Genomic DNA, 21,934 nt, shown 5'->3' on the forward strand with positions numbered 1-21,934 from the left:
GAGTAGACCTTTAATATTTGCTCAATTCCACCAAAATATCAAATTTTACTTATATTGAGGCATCACATATATTTTTCCGTTCAGTCGTCAATGCAAAGTTATCAAGCCCAGGTAAATCAAAAAAAATTTTTAATGTTAATTTTTAAAATTTTTTTTTTAAAAAAAATACAAATAAATGAAACAGCTGAATTTACTTGCGCTGTAAAAATGGATGAGTACATTTTGAGATTTGTTTATTTTAATGTTAGGCTTTTTGATTTCTAGAAATTATTTAAAACATAATTTTTCACTTAAAAGTTAAAATTATAAGTATTTTAATTTTTCTTGAAATGTCTGAAATTTAGTCAAAATTGGTGAATTTCCATATTGATAGCTGTTTGTGCTATTGTAACATTGCTGAATAGCCAAAAGATTTTTGTTTAGCAAAAATTTAAAAAAGAAAAATGTATATTGGTCTGGGTGTGGTTTTGAGTTATAAGTTTTGAGTTGGTCTGTGATTTTTTTTTTATTTCACTTTAGTTTTTCTTGTGCCACTTCCTGGTTGGTGCCAAAATTTGGCCGGCACTGGTTTCCCCAGTCTATTTTAAATATTAACAGTAATATTATACTATTATTTAAATTGTATGAAAACTTTTTAGAAAATATNCCTGCGCGCGAAGTCGAGCACTTTACGGTAGCACAGTTTAACGAGGACCAATACCGCACACCCTCGGTCCCTACGCAGACTGATCCAAGTGGTCACCCACCCGCACACTGACCGTAGCCAGTGATGCTTGACTTCGGTGATCTGCTGGGAACCGTGTCTTAACGATCAGTCCACTACGGGACAAAAATTTGCTGAGAGATTGGAGTTTGGTCCGAGGATTGTAAGATAAGTTGTCCCGCAGTGGACTGATCGTTAAGACACGGTTCCCAGCAGATCACTGAAGTCAAGCACCACTGGCTGCGGTCAGTGTGCGGGTGGGAGACCACTTGGATCAGTCTGCGTCGGGACCGAGGGTGTGCGGTATTGGTCCTCGTTAAACTGTGCTACCTTAAAGTGCTCGACTTCACGCGCAGGTCGTCGGGCTACTGAAGCGGGGGTGCTATCCCCTCCGCAGAGGATCAAAATTGTGATGACATGTCTTCGGATCATCCTCCGGGATGTTTCCCAGACCGTCGCCAATAGTCCATTGTGCAGCTCCAGTGCGACGTAAATTAACAACAACAACAAGTAAGATAAATTCACGATATGCTGGATTTTGAAGCGATTAGGACTGGTAAAGTTCTTTACAAGCATTCTGCAATGAGGGACATTCCAGGAAAAAGTGATCGTTCGTATCGATACCTCCGCAGTACGCAGTGCCGGATTAAGCGCACGCGGAGCCCTAGGCCATTCAAATTTTTGGGGCCCTTAGATTAAATTTTTTTTCTCGTATATTTTTTATTTATTCAAATATAAAAGTATTTATATATCTTTTAATTTAAGAAAGCATATTTAAAAAGTTTAAGCTTTAAGTATTTCAATATATAAAATTTGATTGAAAGTGACCTTGTATCAACTCATAGAACTGCATCAGAAAAGACTGCATCTCAAAAAACTCATACAACTGCAGTTGTATGAGTTTTTTCAAGCGTATATAAAACAATAAACAAACACTTACCTTTCAGTAAATAATTTTAAAATTATATATTGATCAAATAGAATTACGGACACGAAATAATTATAAAACACTAAAAAAATTATGAGACACTTCAGTTGAGACACTAAATAACTTCTTTTTCATTTAAAACGTCTCCATATATGGTCAACAAAATTTAATTCTTTGCTTCTTGTTTAGACAAGTCTTAGCTCGTCAGTACTGCCTTCAATTTTTTCGCTCGCATATCAAAATGGCAAATTTGAACTTAAAAAACATTGATAAATTTCATAATACATAAACTATAATAATACTTGTAAATAATAACTAAAATGAGTAATAAATAAAAATGATTAACATTACGTAAAAAAATTATCATATTTTATTATTATATATTTGAAATAATTTTTTTTAAATCAATGTTTTTCTTAATTTTTTAAAATTTATTTTCAAGAAATCCATTTAAGGGGGACCCTAATCATTTAGGGTCCCAGACCCCATGGCCTAGTCTAGCCTAATGAGTAATCCAACACAGGCACGGACAGTTTGGGTTTTGTATCAATTTCCACTTGTGTAGAATCGCATTCGTCAGAAGAAATTCAGTTCTGATCCTGGCAATTAGTACATCAAGATTTCAGGAGCTGATTAGTGGACAGTTGTTGTTGTTGTTGTTAATTTACTTCGCACTAGAGCTGCACAATGGGCTATTGGCGACGGTCTGGGAAACATCCCGGAGGATGATCCGAAGACATGCCATCACAATTTTGATCCTCTGCGGAGGGGATGGCACCCCCTCTTCGGTAGCCCGACGACCTGCGCGCGAAGTCGAGCACTTTACGGTAGCACAGTTTAACGAGGACCCATACCGCACACCCTCGGTCCCTACGCAGACTGATCCAAGTGGTCACCCACCCGCACGATGACCGTAGCCAGTGATGCTTGACTTCGGTGATCTGCTGGGAACCGTGTCTTAACAATCAGTCCACTGCGGGACGATTAGTGGACAGTGATCTTGAGATACATCGAAGTGAGAGAAGGAAAGGAAGTATTTGCAGCCCTTCCATAACACATAGTTCCTTATTGAGCGTTTCGTCAAGGAAGGCTTGGATAAGGCCCTAAGATGATGAAAGGTGTTAAATAAACTTTTGGTTTAGCGCATGTTTTGCAAGCTGATCTGCCATAGGTTATTGACGATAGGCTTTGAAAATTCCCTGAGGATGATTCAAAGACGTGCCATCGCAATTTTGTGAGGCCGCTTCCTCAATTTAGAGATAGATCTGAAGGGACAAGATACTTTTTTTTTTACCTTTGTGCCCATAGTACTTAGTACTGCTCAACGATCGACCCCAAGACTTTTGATCCTCGGAATTTTGCGAGCACGTATATCGCATGTACTCGATGGATCCTAGTGGAGTCGAGTATAGAACCCCACTCCTCCGGACTGGAGTTCGATTCTTTAACCACTTGGCTACCATAACACAGGGTGAATTTTTAAAGGGATTGAAGTTTGATCTGAGGATTAGGAAAAAAATTCAGGGTTCCGCAGCAGATGTTCCGAATAGATAACGCTGGGTTCTGATGACATAACGATTAGTAGTGTTAAGAGCATTCTGGAATGAGGGAGATTCCAAGAGAAGATACAAGCTGACTTGTTCATTTTCTTTTATTCCTGGGTAGGATGGAATCCTAATATAGGAGAGGAATCTCACTTTCCTACTTGATTTAGTAATATGATCAAGAAGAAGAAGAAGAGAGATTTTATGAAATTTTCGGTTGCCTTTGATGAGAGACTGAAGTATCAAACTGCTGTCCGTTAGAAAATATAGTTGTCGTTGCTGGTAACACAATGCTTGAGGGATCAGTGAATGGCCAGTACTTCGGCAATAAAGTCCGATGTATGCGGAGAAAGCCGACTTTGGATAGTGTAACCTTCGAAGGCATGTATTCTCAAGCTAATTTTGTCTGTTTATTTGGATCCAATGGTTGCTAGAACAATACAGTTTGAGAGATTCAGATAGGGAAACATTTCGCACAAAAATCAATTCTATAGCAGGATTAACAGTTTGGTTTGAAATGGTAAGTTATCGTCATAATTTGAAGAATTTTAAAGAATTTGAGTTCAATTGTGGTATTTAATAACGTTACCTTGAGTTATGTTCGTGCTGGTCACCCAATTGTGAATGAACGGTATCAGTGGAGTCCTTTTACCTTAGGGAAAGTGGGATGGGGGGAAATGTAGGTGATAGTAAGCTGTAGAAGAAGATTGGTGTTGATGTAGTTCATTTACTCAGCAATAGAACTACACTATTGGCTATTGACGATCGACGGTCTGGGAAGAATCCCTGAAGATGATTCGAAGACATGCCATCACAATTTTGATCCTCTGCAGAGGGGAGGGCAACGCCGCTTCGGTAGCCCAATGACCTGCACGCGAAGTCGAGCACTTAAGGTAGACCAGGTTAACGAGGACCAATACCGCACACCCTCGGTCCCTACGCAGACTGATCCAAGTGGTCACCCACTCACACACTGAATGCAGCCAGTGATAATGCTTGACTCCGGTGATCTGATGGGAACTCTGTCTTAATGGTCAGTCCACTGCGGGACAGATGAAGATTCGAGAGAGATGTGTCGGAAGTAAAATTTTGCTGAAAGCCATTTATTTCGTGATGCTAGTGTACTCCCGCATCTTTGAGAAGAGATGGAATAGGTGTCTATCTAGCAAACCAATTGCCACAAGAAGTGCAGCTTTACATAATACGCCAAGGGTTCTTAGACCAGTTTTTCTGAAGAAAGAAAAGTTGTGACTTCCGAAGTCAAGGGAATTCCTGATGCATGAGTTGGCAATTCGGAGCAAGTGATTTGATCGGACATCCCAGCCTGTGTTAGAGTTATAGTGAAGCATAGAGAGTTACTTTAGGATTTTCGGATTTAAAACTGAAATGATCGTAGAAGGTTATGATGCTAGAGAAATGTTGAACGAGAATACGAAGGCTTTGAACCCAGAAGATAGATTTGCTGAAAATGTTAAAACTGAAATTATCACCAATCTGTTTTCTGGATAAGTTAATGACGGCGCTTTTGTCTGAGACAATTTCAAAGTTCTTATCATTCCTCCTTATCTGAGTTTGGTGGCGACCGAATTGCATCTTGTATTTCGTTTTGTGTATGGTTTTTGCGACTGAAATATGCCCCAAAGACAAAACATAATATATAACCAGTGAGATAAAGATGAAGGTCAAACATGTAAATCATGAAGAGGAGAGGAGAAAGAACAGACCCTTGCGAAACGCCTCGGTTCATTGTAAAATTTGCTGTTAGCGAATTCCGCCGTCAGCAGAGCTGTTTTCAATAGAGAGCGTAGTCCTTTTAGAGTAATTTCATCTAGTTCTGGTGATTTAAAAATGGAGGATGGGAGGGCATCATGAATTTCTAATAATGTGAAAACTTGATTGAAATCCTGCCTGTTTCGCTGAAGTCCAGGGGATGAGAGTTTTTGGGTAGGCTCTGTTTAGAGGAAAAGGTTATGAATATGTTTGTGTTAAGGCCCTGTAAAGTTCATTGTTGTTCACTGTGATGTTGTATGAGGGGGCATTAAGGAGTTCAGGACGATTTAAAATTAAACAGAGTATTTTATAGATGGATTTAGGTTGACAAATGTCTATGCAGATTTCATTCCAGCCTATGGTTTGAGTGGATTGCCTTCCGCTACTCAGATGAAGTTTTTTTTAATATATATCTTCCACCAAACTGGATTAAAAATATGATGTGCAATTCTCGAGTATTTGCATTTTTTACCTAATAAAACTGTGCAACAGGGGTGGATTAAGCGTATGCGGGGCCCTAGACCATTAAAATTTTTGGGGTCCCTAGATTATTTTTTATTTATTCCAATATAAAAGTATTTATGTATCTTTTTATGTAAGAAAGCATATTTAAAATTAAAGTAAATCATGATAAATTAAATTTTACTTTATTATATTAAATTAGAACTAAAAAGTACTCATAAAATTTTGAAAAAATTTGAAAAATCATTGTTTTTCTTAATTTATTTTCAAAAAGTTCATTTTAAGGGGGCCCCTAATCATTTGGGGCCACAGGCCATGGTCAAGTTTGGCCTAATGGGTAATCCGACCCTGTTGTGCAAAGACTGTTTCAGAAAGGCGGAAAGCGTGAGTTATAGACTACTCTATACGAGTTATATTTCTTTAGTTTTTGCTGATTTATTAATTGAAGAATTTGCATGGAAACTTATTTCTACAAGGATAATTTCTTCTAAGTTTGGGATAAGGTGGCTCCAATGAATTCAATTTTGTTAACACGAGAGAGAATTATTGTTGGAGATGGTCAAAGAAATACTCACTGGTGTGTGGTCAATTTCAAATGTTTCAGAGGATACAACAAAGTTCGTTTCGGGGAAAAAGTCAGTAGATGAAATGATAGATCAAAAAGCGAGGGTTGGTAACCTGGTTTAAAGCATGCTGGAATCTTTGTGTCTACAGGTAGTACTGTGCCTCAAGACGCAACTTGAGAAACCATTCTGCTTCTTTTGAGGTTGACTGAACTCCTAAAGCAGCATGGTGAAATGAATGAGATGATCCACAAAGATACAGTAGAAGTCCATCAGTCGTAAATCAGACATCCACCGTAACTTTTAGGTGGACGAAATATGGATAATTTGATTCATAACTTACCCAGGCATAGTCATCTCATAGACAGCCACAGGAATTATTCCTTATCTGCTGGAAGACGTGTTACGAATATGACCATTTTATATCGTTCATATATGAACTCTATAATTTAATATTTCTCATTCTTTGTATATCTTTCATATACGAACTCTATAATTTAGTATTTCGCATTCTTTTGGCCTCAATAAAAACTTTTAATTTGGTTTAAACTTTTTTTAAAAAAATTTTCAGTTATACTTAAGTAAAGGCGCTCAGTTTTTTTACATAAAATTTTAAGGAAATCAAGTGCTTAAGACGATTTATAAAATTCTCCAGACTCCTATCTACTCATTCAATGAAAATAAAATCATTCCAATTTATAGATTTTGAAATCCAAATGTGCTTTTAAAGCATAAATCTGAGAAAGAAACAAACAAAAACAAGCATTCAGAAATAAATTTTAACAGCTTAAAGTTGTGTATATATTATATATATAAGTAAATAAATTCAATACAATATGAATAAATGAGCCTCACATAAGCGAGTCCCTTTTCCAGGCTGCTTTATATCCTCTGCAATTTACTACCCATTTCTTCTTTCTTTCGAGATCTGATGGGAATCTTAAAATTAGAATGCCCTTTTTTTAAAACAGTTTTCACAATTCATCGCTGCATAATTACCCATACCAATAATTTCAAGTATCTAAATGGGCTTCAAACTCCTCACGCTAATGTTAATACCATGCAACTAGCTAACTTGTTTGCTCCATAATGGCGGAATAGGAATAACTACTGTGAATTATTTTTAAAACAGTTAGTGATTTATTTAAGGGATATACAAACTTTCTAACCAGAAGTAGAGCAGGTCAAGAGCTTGAGGTTGTTGCTGCTTACATTCATATTCAAAACATCCATTCAAAAAAGTAGCGCGGAAAAAAATAATGAAGAGAAGGGCAACTTTACATGAAAATTGAACATCGTTCAAGAATAGCGGCTGCCAAGATAGTTCTCCTTGTCATTCCTTGTTAAAGAAATAGTTCGCTGCAAGTGTTCTATTGTAAACACAAGAGATCACAAGATAGACAATCATCACGCTTGTTTATTTTGTTTTGAATTTTGATGTATCAAAGTAGAAAACTAAGCTATAAACTATTTTTTTTTTTGTAATTCACAACTGTTTACCGACTTAAAAATTTTTTTTCGTTAAATTCTTTCTTTAATAAATAATATTATATATTTAGTCTTATTCTTTTACTGTATAAAGGTTTTATTTATATTGAGTCTACTCATTATCTTAATAAAAAAATGATTGAGAACAACAGGAACCAATAAGTAACGATGTATGCAACTATTGTTAAAATATATATCTAATTTAACATTTGTTACACTTTTCTCTTTTGGATAGCTCCATTTATGAATGTACCTAGTATTTGCAGACTTTGGAAGCAAAACTCAGTTGAAACCCGTTTCTTAGTGTCATTTACTCTTACTCCAGTTTTTTGTAACTAATGTAATGTGATATAACACCAGTAATGGAGTAACCCTTTTATATTTGCTCAATTCCACCAAAATATCAAATATTACTTATATTGAGGCATCACATATATTTTTCCATTCAGTCGTCTATGCAAAGTTATCAAGCGCAGGTAAATCAAAAAATTTTTAAAATTTTTTTTTTAATGTTACCGCTATTTTTTTTAAAATAAAAATGAATGAAACAGCTGAATTTACTTGTGCTGTAAAAATGGATTAGTACATTTTGAGATTTGTTTATTTTAATGTTAGGCTTTTTGATTTCTAGAAATTATTTAAAGCATAATTTTTCACTTAAAAGTTAAAATTATAAGTATTTTAATTTTTCTTGAAATGTCTGAAATTTAATCAAAATTGGTGAATTTCCATACTGTTTGTGCTATTGTAACATTGTAATAGTCAAAAGATTTTTGTTTAGAAAAAATTTAAAAACGAAAAATGTATATTGGTCTGGGTGTGGTTTTGAGTTATAAGTTTTAAGTTGGTCTGTGATTTTTTATTTTACTTCAGTTTTTCCTGTGCAACTTCCTGTTGTTGTTGCCAAAATTTGGCAGGCACTGGTATGAAAATCTTCCCCAGTCTATTTTAATTATCAACAGTAATATTACACTATTATTTAAATTGTATGAAAACTTTTTAGAAAATATGATTTTGGTAATTTCAAAATGTTGATTAATAAAATTTTTGTTATGTCAATTACAAAATATTTAAAGTCAATATTTTGTCAGAACAAAGACATATTTTTCTTATCCTATTATTACTGTTAGCAGCAAGATGAATGTCACTAAAAAAATTTTTGCAAATAAAATAATTAAAAAAAAATTTGATATTTCTGATGTTACATTTTGTGTAATGAATATAACACTTAAAACTTGAATTGACAAGAAAATAGACATGGTAAATATTATGCAGATACTTATTCGCACGAACTCTCTAGCTTGGCAGTGGGCAATACAGATTAAGGCAGCATCTGCTGATTATTTTTGGTCTAAGTGTTCTTTTTGGTACTTTGGGATTATCTCATCGACCTGTCAACGCCCGCGAAAATGCGAAATCTTTTGGCACCATCATAATGAATAACAATTTCCAAAATAAACATTCTAAACACATTGAATTTATCAAATAATAAAAACAAGAAGTTTTGTGTACAAATACATAATAAAAAGTGTAATAAAAAGAATAAAAACAAAGTAAAAAACCTCTATTTTAAAATGTCAATGTGTTTCCGAATTTTATCCATGTCCTTGTGTTTGTGTTTTACATATTTTGGGTATTGTTTTTTAAAGTAACACAAACTGTATAAATATTTATTACATTTTTAAAATAATAATTTTACTTCACATATTTTCAGTTACATTGAATGAAAGATGACTTCACCCAAAGTTGACATTCTTTGGTCTCCAACAGAATCAAACAGGTTATTTCTCATTTTAAATTGTCATTCTGTATTGTAACAGGCAACTTTGTCACAAAAACTTTTTTTTTATTTACTCTACTGAATTGATGAACATTTTCTTTAAATGAGCTGTTGAAAATTTTATTCTATTTCATTGTTGCAATCTTTCTGATGATTGAACTGCTTAATTAATATCTTATAGGGAATTTTGTTGAATAGTTTATTCGATTTTGTTTATATCAAATTAATTTTTTTGCTATTACAACCTTTTATGATGAGAATCCACCACAGGTGCAAATATTAGGAGTCCGTAAGGAGAATTCTTTAATTTCTTGCAACCAGGGTTGGAGTTTTTGCCGGCAAAAAGGGGTTTTTGCCAGGACAGTGGCAAAAACCTGGTAAAAACCGGCAAAAACTGGTAAAAACCGGCAAAAACCAAANTTTTAATATTCAGCTGTACAGTGTGTCAAAAGAAAGGACTACCTTGAATAATTTTCGACCTAATGATCAGATCTTCATGTTCTAGGACTCAATGGCTATGAACTTAATGGCTTAAGGGAGTATCTCAAACATGCTAATTAATAACTGCAGACGACATTTTAAATTGGAAAATCAGACACAAAAATGTACTTTCTCTGAATAAACATACCTTTTTTTCGAACCGCCTTTCTTTCTTTTTCCCCCGGGAAGGGCTTATTCGATTGACAAAACAATAATGAAGATAAACAAATTTGTGAAGGGTCCGATTAAAATATGAATTATTTTGTGAAAGGTCCGTTTTTATGGAAAGATATTTTGTGAAGAGACCCAAATTTCTTCTAAACTGACCCCTGATTATATGTAATTTTTAGAACTTATCAAGGAAAGTATGTTAATCTTTCTAATCCAAATATTATAATTATTCAAAGCAGGTTTGGTAACATTAATTTTGGATAATTAAGGATCCTTGTTGTAATCTGACATGAAACTGAAGTTTTCTACTTGTAATTTTAGGTTCATTACTGTTGGAACAGATATACAATTATTTGAAGTTGAATATCATAAGGATGGAATTCTTAAATCTTTCTGTAAGTTTTTCAAACTTGATATTAGTTTTAATACTTATTGCAAAACATTTATATTTACCTTACACCTAGATTTTATCTTTATACTTGGACTGTTATAAATTCTATTTACCTGTCCATGTTATGAAGTTTATGAATTCAATAATTGTGTATTACATTACAACTAAAAAAAATTGTTTGCCTAGATTTCATATAGTAAAAAACAGGTACTTAAAAGAAATATGTGATTTGTATACTAAGTTTAATTAATACATAAATAAAGTCTTAAAAGGTAAATTATGTATTATTTGGGAACTTAGTGTATTAAATATTAAAAATTGTAATAAAATAAATTAAAAATTAAATGTAATTCCTTAACAATTTTGATATTAGAAAATAAGAATGATTTTAAAATAAACATTATGTATATGTATGTATATACACACACACATATATCGACATTAATATAAAAACTCTAACAAGTCTTTTTATATTACTTTTTTGTCTAAAATATCTTTCTTAATCTATTATTCTGGAAGAAAGGTTTTTTTGTAATTAAAGATTCTAATGCCTGTAAAAAATATCTTACGTTTTCATTGCTTACATCTAAATATTATAAAAAGTTTTTGTCAGATAGTGAACTGTATGTTAGAATTTCTGATTCTTAATTAAACAAGGAAAACATATTTCAAGGAATGAGATTCTCTTCATTGATAATTTCAGTAATATTTATAGGATCTCTCGGGTTCCCCAATTCAAGAGTAAACTCTTTGAAAAAATATCAATGCATACTAAACTTAAAATGAAAGAAGAATTCTAAAAATTTTCAAACAGCACCGGTTGCCATGGCTACTCATGCAATACTCCCAGCCTTGAAATCTGAGAAGTTTCAAAATAATAAATACAAATATTTAAAATTAAAGACAATAATATTTACTCGATATGTATAATTGAAAAAAAAAAACACCTTTAAATTAAGCTTAATGTTAAATATTAAATGACATCTATACACTCATTACAATATCGATAAGAAGTACACATTTATCTCTAACATTTCGTTTTAATATTTTTCCATTTGTTAACAAGATATTTATTACTCGTACTTTTCGATTCTTACCACAAATTATTTCTTTAATTCTCCCTGTTAGCCATTTTGTACTTGGTATATTCTTTGTAAACATCCATTTATATTATTGCAACAAATTCTTTAAATAGTTTCCAAAGTTGCTGCAAATTCTTTAAATAGTTTCCCTCTTCCATAGTTTCCAAATTTGTTGACTATATGTTGTTATTTTTTGCCATTTAGAAAGTCTGTTCTCTGACATGAACTAGTATCACATTTGAAATTTTAGACACGCAGAAAAGCTCTGATAGCTTTTCGAATATTAGAAAAAACAGAATCATTCATAGTTTAATTTAAAAAAATGGCTTATGCTAAACCACTAAGAAAAATTCATTTTTAAAATGGCTTACTTGCATGATATAATTAAAAGTTTTGAGTGATTTTTAGAAATTTCCTACTTTCACTTACCAGTTCACCGAATTTCAAGAGCCTAACACAAACAGTTCAGGACTTATTAGAGGGAAATACTTACACAAAAACTGTTTCTTTTATAAATATGAATTTATGCTCTTTTCAGATAAATCAAAGAAATAGTAATATTTATCTGATAAATTGGTTCTTAGTATGTTAATTTTGTGAATTATTGCTGTTTATGTGAATCTAATTATTTTGTGAATGTTTTGAAATAATTTTAATCTACATGTTTTCATTTCAGTTCCATTGTCAGAAACCTCAAGTGCTAACCTCATAGCTTCAAGTTCTGATCACCAATATTTAAAAGTATGAATTAAGTTTTAAATTTTTTAAAAACTTCTTTACCCTGTTTAATCAATTACCCAGTGTTATATATTCATTGTTTAAGTTCAAACGTAATTTTTACTGCTTTTTTTTATATTAAAGAGTAATTAAACACTATCGCCACAGTTTCTGTTTTTGAAATATTTTTAAATGTGGATCTATGTTTTATGAAACTTACAACTTTTAGTGTACAGCATTTTTTGACACGAAAATGTCTATACATTTTAATCAATTAAAAAAACAAGAGTTTAAAATAGAGAATTAAAAATAATTATTAAAACTAAGTAATAAGTTTAATTTATTGTACAGTTTCCTTTATAATTTCTTTTGTTCTTTATAAAAGCAAACCATTTATTAAAAAAAATAAGTAGGCAAAATTTTTGACGTATGTTCAGGTGCCTCATATTCTCTATGTTTTTAATGAATTTTTAAGTGTTGCCTGTTGTTGTGCTACTTTTGTTCAAAGTGCTAAAAATTAAACACCATTTAACCATAATTAACATTTAGATGGTCCACAGGCTCCATAAATATGTTACAAATTATTATTTTACAATAATCTTATTTAGTATGTAAAAACCAAATTAATAGATTAAATGTTATTTAGTGTTTACTGTGTATATTGTATACAAAATTCTTTTTCAGTGCTTTGCGTGGTGCACAAATTCTGATTATCCCCTTGTGTTAGCTATTGGATCTTCTAATGGTCATATCACATTGGAAAGGTACACTAATAAATATTCTTTTTTTTTTACTTATTTTTCTTTCAAGGAAGAGCATTCATTCTTAATTACATTAACAGATGGTATTGCATATTTTAATTGAATAAATTTTTCTAATGAAGGATCATTTGAAATAACAAAAGAATTCTTTTTGCCATTTTTTAATTTGTATTAATAAATCTATATATACAGTGTGCAAAATACAAAACAGACCACCCTGAAAAACTTTTGATCTAATGATCAGATCTTCATGTTCTAAGATCAGTATCAGACTCAGTACAATCAATATTTTAAGTTAGGAATTCAGACACAAAACGCACTTTCTCTAAATAACCAGACTTTTTTTCAATGAATTCAGATTTACGAACCCCCCTGAAATAAACGGAGTAGCTTTAATCTGGGAAATATAGTCCAAATAGTTTGGTCAAGAGAGCGGTCCAAAGTACTTAATGTTGATTTTACTGTTTATGTATTTTGCCATATTTTGAGAACTTTTTAACCAAATTGAAACATTTTTGCACATAATTATAAAATCGTTTATCGAAAGATAATTCCATGCAAAAAGCAACTCTTAGTAAATATTTATTATTTTTTAATATTTTCTTTAATAATAGTCGAATAATAGTTTAATTATAGTTTGAAATTATAGGTTATAAAATTTTTGATGTTTTTTTAATTATAACTACTATTTATTTTGAGTAGTTTAATTCACTTTTTATGCACTAACACATCAGTTTAAAAATATCCCCTGATAGTTTGAAGATTTTGTTTTTCCAAATTCTCTTAACCTCAAGGTTATAGGTTAATTGGGGTTCTACTGTGCTTACAATTAAAAGCAAATGAGAGCTACAAAAGTAACTGTGATTGAGCAAAGGTAACATAGCAGCATTAACGAAAGACTATTATAGTTATACGTTATTCTGAACCAGCTCTCAAATACTTGTATATTTTTAACACGAATAATAGGCTGCAGGTCTATCCCTCTTTACACATATAAGAACAGTATTAATATATAACAGTCACCTGACTGTATAGTTTTATTTCTCCTTCCATGCAATTTTTTATTAAAACTTTATATTTCTTTAGTATAGAACCCACTTCAAAAGATGTTGAACTTATTGGACGAGAATTTGGTAAGCATTAAATAAATTTTTAAATTTATGTTTTTTTAAACTTTTTATTTTTTAACTACTGAATTTTTACATCGTTATGTTATTCATAAAAATGTATTATCTACTTCCATAATCACATATTAAATTGAAAACAAAATAGCTGAACTATTTACCTTGCATCAATCATTCTTGAATAGTATATATTTATATGTATATATACCACGGCAGTCTGGTAGAGCAAGGAAATGATGCAAGCGTGTGTGAAAAGATGTCCATTATTTAGACATAATAAATTATTGGGAGAGTATGAAATCACTGACTAAAATCGCCTAGTTCTACTGTACAATGTTAGGGAAAAGTTTCATAAAGTTTTTTTCCCATATCTCTTACATCACATGCAAAAAGGGAAACATTATTAATTATAATTGGTCCATAAAATAGGTCGATAGATAACCTAGGTTCTCATATTATCAATTTACCATAATTTAAAGACTTTCATTCTACATTGTTTATTACTGTGGCACAGAAAAGTTTTTTTCAGGGCTAACAACTAGCTTTTACAATTGTCAACATGAAATTTATAAAAATATCATCACCTTGAAATTAATTCATTTTCAGTTTTTTTAAGATATTTTCTTAATTAGGTGGTACTGGTTGAGAATTTTGACTTTTTTTATTAAATTATACCAATTTGTAACGATAAATATAAATAGGTTCTATGTTTGTGAAAACAGTGTCTTTTAAGATGATATTATTATTGATTATCATCTTAAAAAAGAGAGGGAAATGGAGATCTTTTATTGTTTTAATTATGTTGATGCTTTTCTATAATCTTACTAATGTAAAAATAAAGAATTATTATTAAATCTAACTGACTGATAAATGAAAATTTGTAGTCACACTTAAATTAGTTACACATACAGATTTTTGAGAAATATTGCTTTTTTTTTATTTATTAAAATTCACATTTTGATTTGTACGACATTTATCTGAATACTTTATTTTTATATCTGTTTTTTTTCTTCTGTAGTTCCCAAGATTATAAGAGCATGTAGTGTGTTAAGCTGGAATCCCATTGAAACAAATATTGTAAGTAGTAAATATTCTTGTTTTATTTTATATCTTGATACCTTTTTATTTCTATTGGAAACAACTGCTGATAGATATATTGTATGGCATTCAAGCAGAACACACAAAATCAGATATATATTTTTTTACAAAGTATTTTTCTCTTAATTCACCTTTATGACAGGAAGTTTTTAGATCTTGTTCAAAATAAAATATTGTAAATGCCATTACGTATAAACTAAAATACATCTATATAACCCAATTCTAAAAACTTCATTTCTTCATAAATCACATTTGTGACTTTGTGGATGTAAACAATGAAAGTTGGAGTTAAGAAAGTTCTGTAACTAAGCAAGAACTATTAATTTTTTTTCATTATTTGTTTAATTATTTGCTAAGAGGTAATAATTTCAAAAGCTAAGTAAACTAAAAAAAAACTTTTTGTTATTAGCTTTAATTTAATTTTTTTTGTAAGTACAGTGGTTCAAAAATGAGGGCTCGAAGTTCTCTTTAAGTTCCTTAAAAAAATAAAAGTGTCCTTAAATGTCCACAAGTTTTGAAAAGTTCAATAAATGTCCTTAAATTTTTCAAATTCATGTTGAAGTTGACAGAAGTATTATAATATTTTTTCTAAAAAATAATTTTCAATTATTTACAAATGTGATTTTTTTTTATATACTGAGGTTGAAGTAACCAAGTTTATATATATCCAAGTTTTACTTATTTTGGTGAAATCATATTCTATTTTCAGTATATGTATATTTAATTGTAAAAAAAATTTATTCAAGTGTGTATATGTTTTTTTTTTTTTTTTGTACATATAGCTTGTCTTGTTTGTGCTCAAAATTTAAAATATTGAAACTACATAATTTTTTTTTACACCTTGTCATTAAGGTCCTTTCTATGATGCATTTACCTTTAAATGCAACTTATAAATGAATGACAAAGATTTTTTTTCTCCAGCTTTTATCTGGATTTGACAAATCCCGAGGAGACAATGGCATCTATTTGTGGGATGTGACAAGATCTCTCTACTCATCTAGCACAATTGATGCTGTCACTAATTATGATAGACGCTCTGTATTTTCTGCCTATGACTCCACTAACACTACTGTTAAACCTGTACTAGAATTAGGTAAACATATTTTGTGTATTTCAATTTATGTCCATAGTGAATAGGGTAAAAATTTGCTCCGTAAAAATAAATATTTAAGGCTGATAGTATTGCTATGATTTAACTATTTTTATAAAAACCCTCAACTACTTGCAGTATTATCGTCTAAAATGTTTCATTTTAGGTTTGTCTGAAAATGCTTGTTCTGCTTACTGGTTTCATAAAAATCCTCATATCTTTGTCTGTGGAATGAGTGGCAAATTTCTTAAACTGTATGATACTAGAGGTAAGCTGTCTTAATCAGTGCATAACTCTCACCATCAAATGATTTATGTTTGCCTTATCCGAGAACTAGAAAAAAATTGCATTATTTCTATAGTATACAAATATACCCTTGCACAGGGGTGCACAACCTTTTTTTAATGAAGGGTTACTTGCACTGCAGGTAGATTAATGAAGGGCCACTCGCATGTTTAGTCATATTAGCTGCAAGTATGATAATTTTTATGTAAACATTAGTGTTCTAAGCACTAAGTTTTTTATCAGTAAACTTAATAACAAATTTGCTGAAAATTAAATATTTTTAATTATTTGAATTTATTTAAAAATAAAAAAATTATATTTTTTAAAAAAAAAACTTTTTTTCACAATAATTAATCTATTAATATATATGTATACAAAGGGGGGAAGTATAAATTCGAACCAAAGAAAAAAGATATACATATTTTATAGAGTAATATAAATTTTAGTTAAATATTTTTATTAAAGAAAATTTTTAATATTTAAACAAAAACTAAAAATTCAGCAAATCCATTATAGTGCAAAATAAAATTCAATATTTTTTGGAAAAAAAGCTCATTGCGTTCAGAAGCTCCCACGGGCCCTATGTGGCCCGTGGTCCGTTGGTTGAGTCCTACATGATATGAGTCCTACATGAACTTCCACCGAGGGACCAATTTTGGGATATCTAGATTTTTTAATATTGGTCGTATATAGGGCCAATATTGGCCTATATATAGCCAATATATGGCCTATATTGGTTGAATAATGAATCTAAAATATCAGGTGAACCTGAAAGCTCTATATAATGCCGATTTTGGTTGTAAAGTGACTGTAAAATATTGGGTGAATCGGACACATCTATATAAGGTCAATGTCTGAAACTAACGGCCCCTTGAATACTTATTGAGCCAAGATTCGTGAATATTGGTCCAATGAGGGCCCAAGGTATTTTGCTGCTAGGGTATGTATGTATAAACATATGTATAGTGTACAAATATTTTGTATTATTTTTTTTTTAAATAATGACTGGCACTAAACTTTCGTTCTTCGCCTTAGAAGATGCTGGAAGTTTTCCTCATTTATCGTTACCCAGTGGGCACCTGTGAACCAAAGTCACAGAGGCGATCAACATTATTCATGCCACACTGCCATAGATAAGGTAGTTCACATTCGCACATAACAGAGGATAACACACGTAGAAACATCCATGGCCTGAGAGGGATTTGAACCCACAGCCATTGGCTTTGCAGTCAGGCATGCTAACCACTTGGCCAGCTGTGTACATCATTCATATATTATATCATCATTTGTATATAACAATAATCCCGGTAGCAGAATCCCTCCAGCCTAGCAGCAGATGCTGCATATCATCATACCATCTGCAAAAGTTTTTTTTTGTCCCAGAATTCAAATGGTAATAATAAAATGCTAGCTAGACAATGTGGATTTTTTTTTCTTTTTAAAGAAATTAAAATGGAAGCCAAGAGAAAAAGTGAAGAATTTTCTTTTCTATCCTCATTGAGGAAGAATAAAGAGTAGTCTCTCCAGTTTTCGACACCTAAAACAATTTTTCGGGCAGGTGCGACAATTTAGCAGTACTTCCGTAACAAAAATTCGAAAACCTAAGTTTTTTGAAATATTTTTTTTATTTTGGGCTTTGATATAATTTTATTCACTAAAATACGTTCATTAGAAGTAAAACAGAAAAAAGGATTTAAGTAATATTTTTTAAAATGCTACTGCTCTTCCAGTTTTATATCTGAGATAATCTGTTTTAATATTCTGATTAGATTATACATTCACTGATATGATATTTAGAATTATGGATTTATTTCATTTAAGTATTGTGTAAGTTTCAAATTAAATTTTTAAAAAAAGCCTAAATTATGCAGATTTTTTTTTATCAATCCTATATTTACAAGTTCAAATTTTGTTATGTGAGGAAATTAAATCTCTTATTTGTTTCAATAATTTGAATCAATCTTTTTGTACAGTTTATGTAAAAGGATTTTCAGCCAACTAAAAATGTAATAATTATAGATTTTTTTAAATTGTGAAATGAGACATTTACAAATTAATTTTTAATAAAATGTTTAATCAGATTCAAAATGAGTGAAACACTCATGCAAAATATTTTCTGGTTGAAAAATATTATACAAATTACAGCTTTAAACAGACTATTAAGTTTTCATATTGTAAAAAAGGATTGCAATTGAAAGTTTAATAAGTGATGACTATTTTAAGCAATCAACAAAAGAATCATATAACTTTCAATGAAATGACTAAATACGTTAATGCAAAATATTATTTTAGTTTGGTTTATGTAGTATCATTACTCCTTTAAATAGTAATTTTTATTATAGTCTTATTTGTAATTTTAAAAAATGTCTCTGAACATTACTGCACTAAGTATACCTTTCATTTTTCAAAAACTGCTATGTCGTATCCTCTTAATTCTTCTAGATAGTTCAAAGCATCCTGAAAGCACACTGACAAGGGCGACATTCAATCTATGTGGAGATCCTGAAGTGGAACATAGATTAGCCTCTTCATTTGATGTAAGCTAAATCAATATTTGTACCTCCCCCCCCCGCTTATTCTGGCCGATTGTACTAATTTTTGAAGTTGTATGGTCCCAAAGCATTTTAAAACTTAAATAAATTTTAAAAACAAAAATTAAATGTGCCTTAAATTTTCAGATTAGAGAATATAATGGGGAAGATAAATTAATTCTTTTAAAAAGCTTTATCTTCTTCTTTTGTACTACAGCCCAGAACAGGCCAATAAGTTTTTACCATCAAAGTCTATGCATAAATATATTTGTATTTCTGACACTCTAATTACCAGCAAAAATTTTTAAATATTTTAAGAAAACAGTCCAATAGTTACTAAAAAAATCTGTTAGTTTATTGGAATTATATTTGTACTAAAATATGAAATTTAAAAAAAAAAAATTGAATTTTCTTTTCATTCAAAAATTTATTAATAATTGATTTTAGTGGTAAATAACTTTTTCTCTTTGATCTGTAACAACTGGAAATAAGTGCAAATTTAAAAAAAAAATTGTTAGTATGAATGTATGTATACAGTGTAACAAAATGTATATATACAGTTGAAAGTCCCATATCCGAGATTTCCGGGTCTTCGGCAAGGCCGGAAAGTAGTTTTTTCTGGATAATAGGTCTTTAAGGTTAACATACATTAAAACATCCTTATTAAATAAATAAAAAAAGTCAATAATTAACATCAATTAAAATCAACACTGCACTGTTGCGTTATTTTTGAAACTTTTGTAATTGCGTAAATCTGAAATTTTTTTAAAATGTGAAGTTTTTGCGCTCTCTAAAACTGAGTGTGTGACTGGTAGCGGTAATAATCCTTTTATACGAAACGTGAGAAAAATACAAGTATAAAAAACAAAATAATACAGTGTAAACAGTGAAAATACAAGTGTAAGAAAAAATAAATATTTATATTTTTTTCTTGAAAAAGGAAAAGTTTTGTTTATTTTGATTGTTAAGAACTGTTAAAAAAAAGAGACTATTTCGGTAAGCTGAAGTCCGGATATGGGACTTTGTACTGTATAAAAGTACAAATAATATATTATTCATTTTTGAATGTTTTCTTTCTTTTTCCTGTATCAGCAAGTTTTTATGTTCATATTATTAATTTTTCAGTGCAATTTTCTACTCTGGGACGTACGGAATTTTGAAAAGCCCGTATCCTTCACTTTTTATTATCTTTTTCAATAAAAACAATAAATTAGTTTAAAACATTTTTAAATCGTAAGAAAGAACAAATGACTGGAAAGTGTAATAATGCCTAGTTTAATTTTCTTAAACCTTTGAATTCTTAATGAGGTTGTATATCTTCTTTACTTTTTAAACTACTGTAGTATTTGATATTGTGGAAGAGCAAACAACTGGACAATTCCACCATTTATGAATGTAATGTTTTCAGACATAAAATGCATGTAAATCAGTTAAAAAAAATATGTGATAAAAAAGTTATGTATAAAAAATGTAAATAAATATATAAAAGTATTAATATATATAAAAGTATCAAGTGATAAGAGAATTAAAACCTACTTTATTTCATTGGCTTATGGAAAAATATTATACTGCTTTTGGTGAAAAATTTTCCATTTGTCCAGCCGGTGATATACAGACAAGAACTGGATATTTGTGTTATTGGTGGGAAAAAATCTGTTTCTTTTTTACCTGTTTTTAAATATTTTCAACTTCATGCTTAAACATTACGTGAACTTATAATTTCTGCTTACATATTGGTTTTTAAGTTTGGATTAACTGTCAGTCCAATATCCCAACTGTTATTGATAGCATATCAAGATGCCAAATTATTATCAAATGTATGTATCCAATTGAAAATTTTATTCATTTTTTGTTTAATTTACCTAGTAGATATTTAAAACTAGTATTTAACTTAAAATTTTAGTTTTATTTGAAGTCTAATTATATACAATGTAAAATGTAATTATGCTCATAAATCTTTTTTTTTTTTCATTATTAGAAGAAATATTTAAAAAAAAATTATGATTATAAGATCGATATTGTTGTGATAATGTGCAAGTATTGTGATGATCTCTGGTTGATATCACTGATTACTGATAAATAGGAGGCAAATATTGTTACGATCACTGGATAATATCTATTTATATCTTGAAACTGTTTTAAGAAAATGTTTCCTTAAATTGAAATTTAGGTTGTTACCATTACCCGTCCTAAACCAATTGTCAAACTTGCCTGGTCTCCTACGAGGTAAATAATTTTATAAGTTTCTTGCAACTTACGAAGGTACCAACTATTGAGGTTTATCCGTAATCATTACAATTTTATCGTAAATATTAAGTTTTTTTTGTTGAGTAATAAAAATTACAGCTTTTTTTCTTAATGCTCTGTTTATAACAAAGTTTTTACCTATAACTCCATAGTGATATGAATTTTTTTTTTTGCAGTCAAGCTGTTTTTTTTCCTACTAAAGCAATAAATAAAGAATAAAAATGATTTCATATAAGTAAGAAATAAAAAGTAACAAGAAGAGTTAAAAACAATATCTTATCTTTTCCTCTGAGCTGTTTTTAAAAAAACAATGCAGGATAGTTTAAAAGTTAATCAAAAACTAGAACAATGATTCCAAGTTATAAATTTATCACTTTAGAAATGAATATGAAATTTCAGATATTTTTTAATTTTGTACTTTGGCCTAAGTGTAACTTTTTTTTTATCTTGTAGCGAAATTATGCATAGTTTTGTTACTATTTTACACCTGCATAGAATTTAGTAATTTATCAGTTTAAAATTATACTGATTTAAATTGTATTATCACTAACTTCTATTAACTATATTTCTGTGATAATGTACTTCTAACTACTGATAGCTAGTTTGGAAAGTTGGCACATCTTCATTTACTTTTGTGTTAAATAATTGTAATAAATGTTTTTACTTATTTTTAAAAGCTTTAGTTGTTTTGAAATTTAAATTTGTCGTTTTAAATTTAT

The 21,934-nt window shown here is 30.2% G+C and overlaps 1 protein-coding gene across 4 annotated transcripts in view; it reads left to right on the forward strand.

Moving 5' to 3' along the window:
* The window catches only part of LOC107443478 (GATOR complex protein mio), a 46,353-nt gene that overhangs the window by 319 nt on the left and 24,100 nt on the right, over positions 1-21,934 (forward strand). Inside the window, exons 1-12 of one of the 4 annotated variants that reach the window (XM_043043483.2) lie at positions 7,336-7,628; positions 9,173-9,238; positions 10,211-10,284; positions 12,039-12,103; positions 12,764-12,843; positions 13,927-13,973; positions 14,983-15,041; positions 15,984-16,155; positions 16,319-16,420; positions 18,880-18,974; positions 20,094-20,135; positions 21,139-21,194. In XM_043043483.2, coding sequence (XP_042899417.1) covers positions 9,189-9,238; positions 10,211-10,284; positions 12,039-12,103; positions 12,764-12,843; positions 13,927-13,973; positions 14,983-15,041; positions 15,984-16,155; positions 16,319-16,420; positions 18,880-18,974; positions 20,094-20,135; positions 21,139-21,194 — 842 coding nt within the window. In that variant the 5' untranslated portion in view covers positions 7,336-7,628; positions 9,173-9,188. Of the gene's footprint in view, positions 1-7,335; positions 7,629-7,795; positions 7,935-9,172; positions 9,239-10,210; positions 10,285-12,038; positions 12,104-12,763; positions 12,844-13,926; positions 13,974-14,982; positions 15,042-15,983; positions 16,156-16,318; positions 16,421-18,879; positions 18,975-20,093; positions 20,136-21,138; positions 21,195-21,934 lie in introns of those variants that run through there. The other 3 variants (XM_043043486.2, XM_043043484.2, XM_043043482.2) reach the window with 3 other exon arrangements.

This window comes from Parasteatoda tepidariorum, chromosome 2 (assembly GCF_043381705.1).
Source record: "Parasteatoda tepidariorum isolate YZ-2023 chromosome 2, CAS_Ptep_4.0, whole genome shotgun sequence".
Classification (NCBI taxonomy): domain Eukaryota; kingdom Metazoa; phylum Arthropoda; class Arachnida; order Araneae; family Theridiidae; genus Parasteatoda; species Parasteatoda tepidariorum.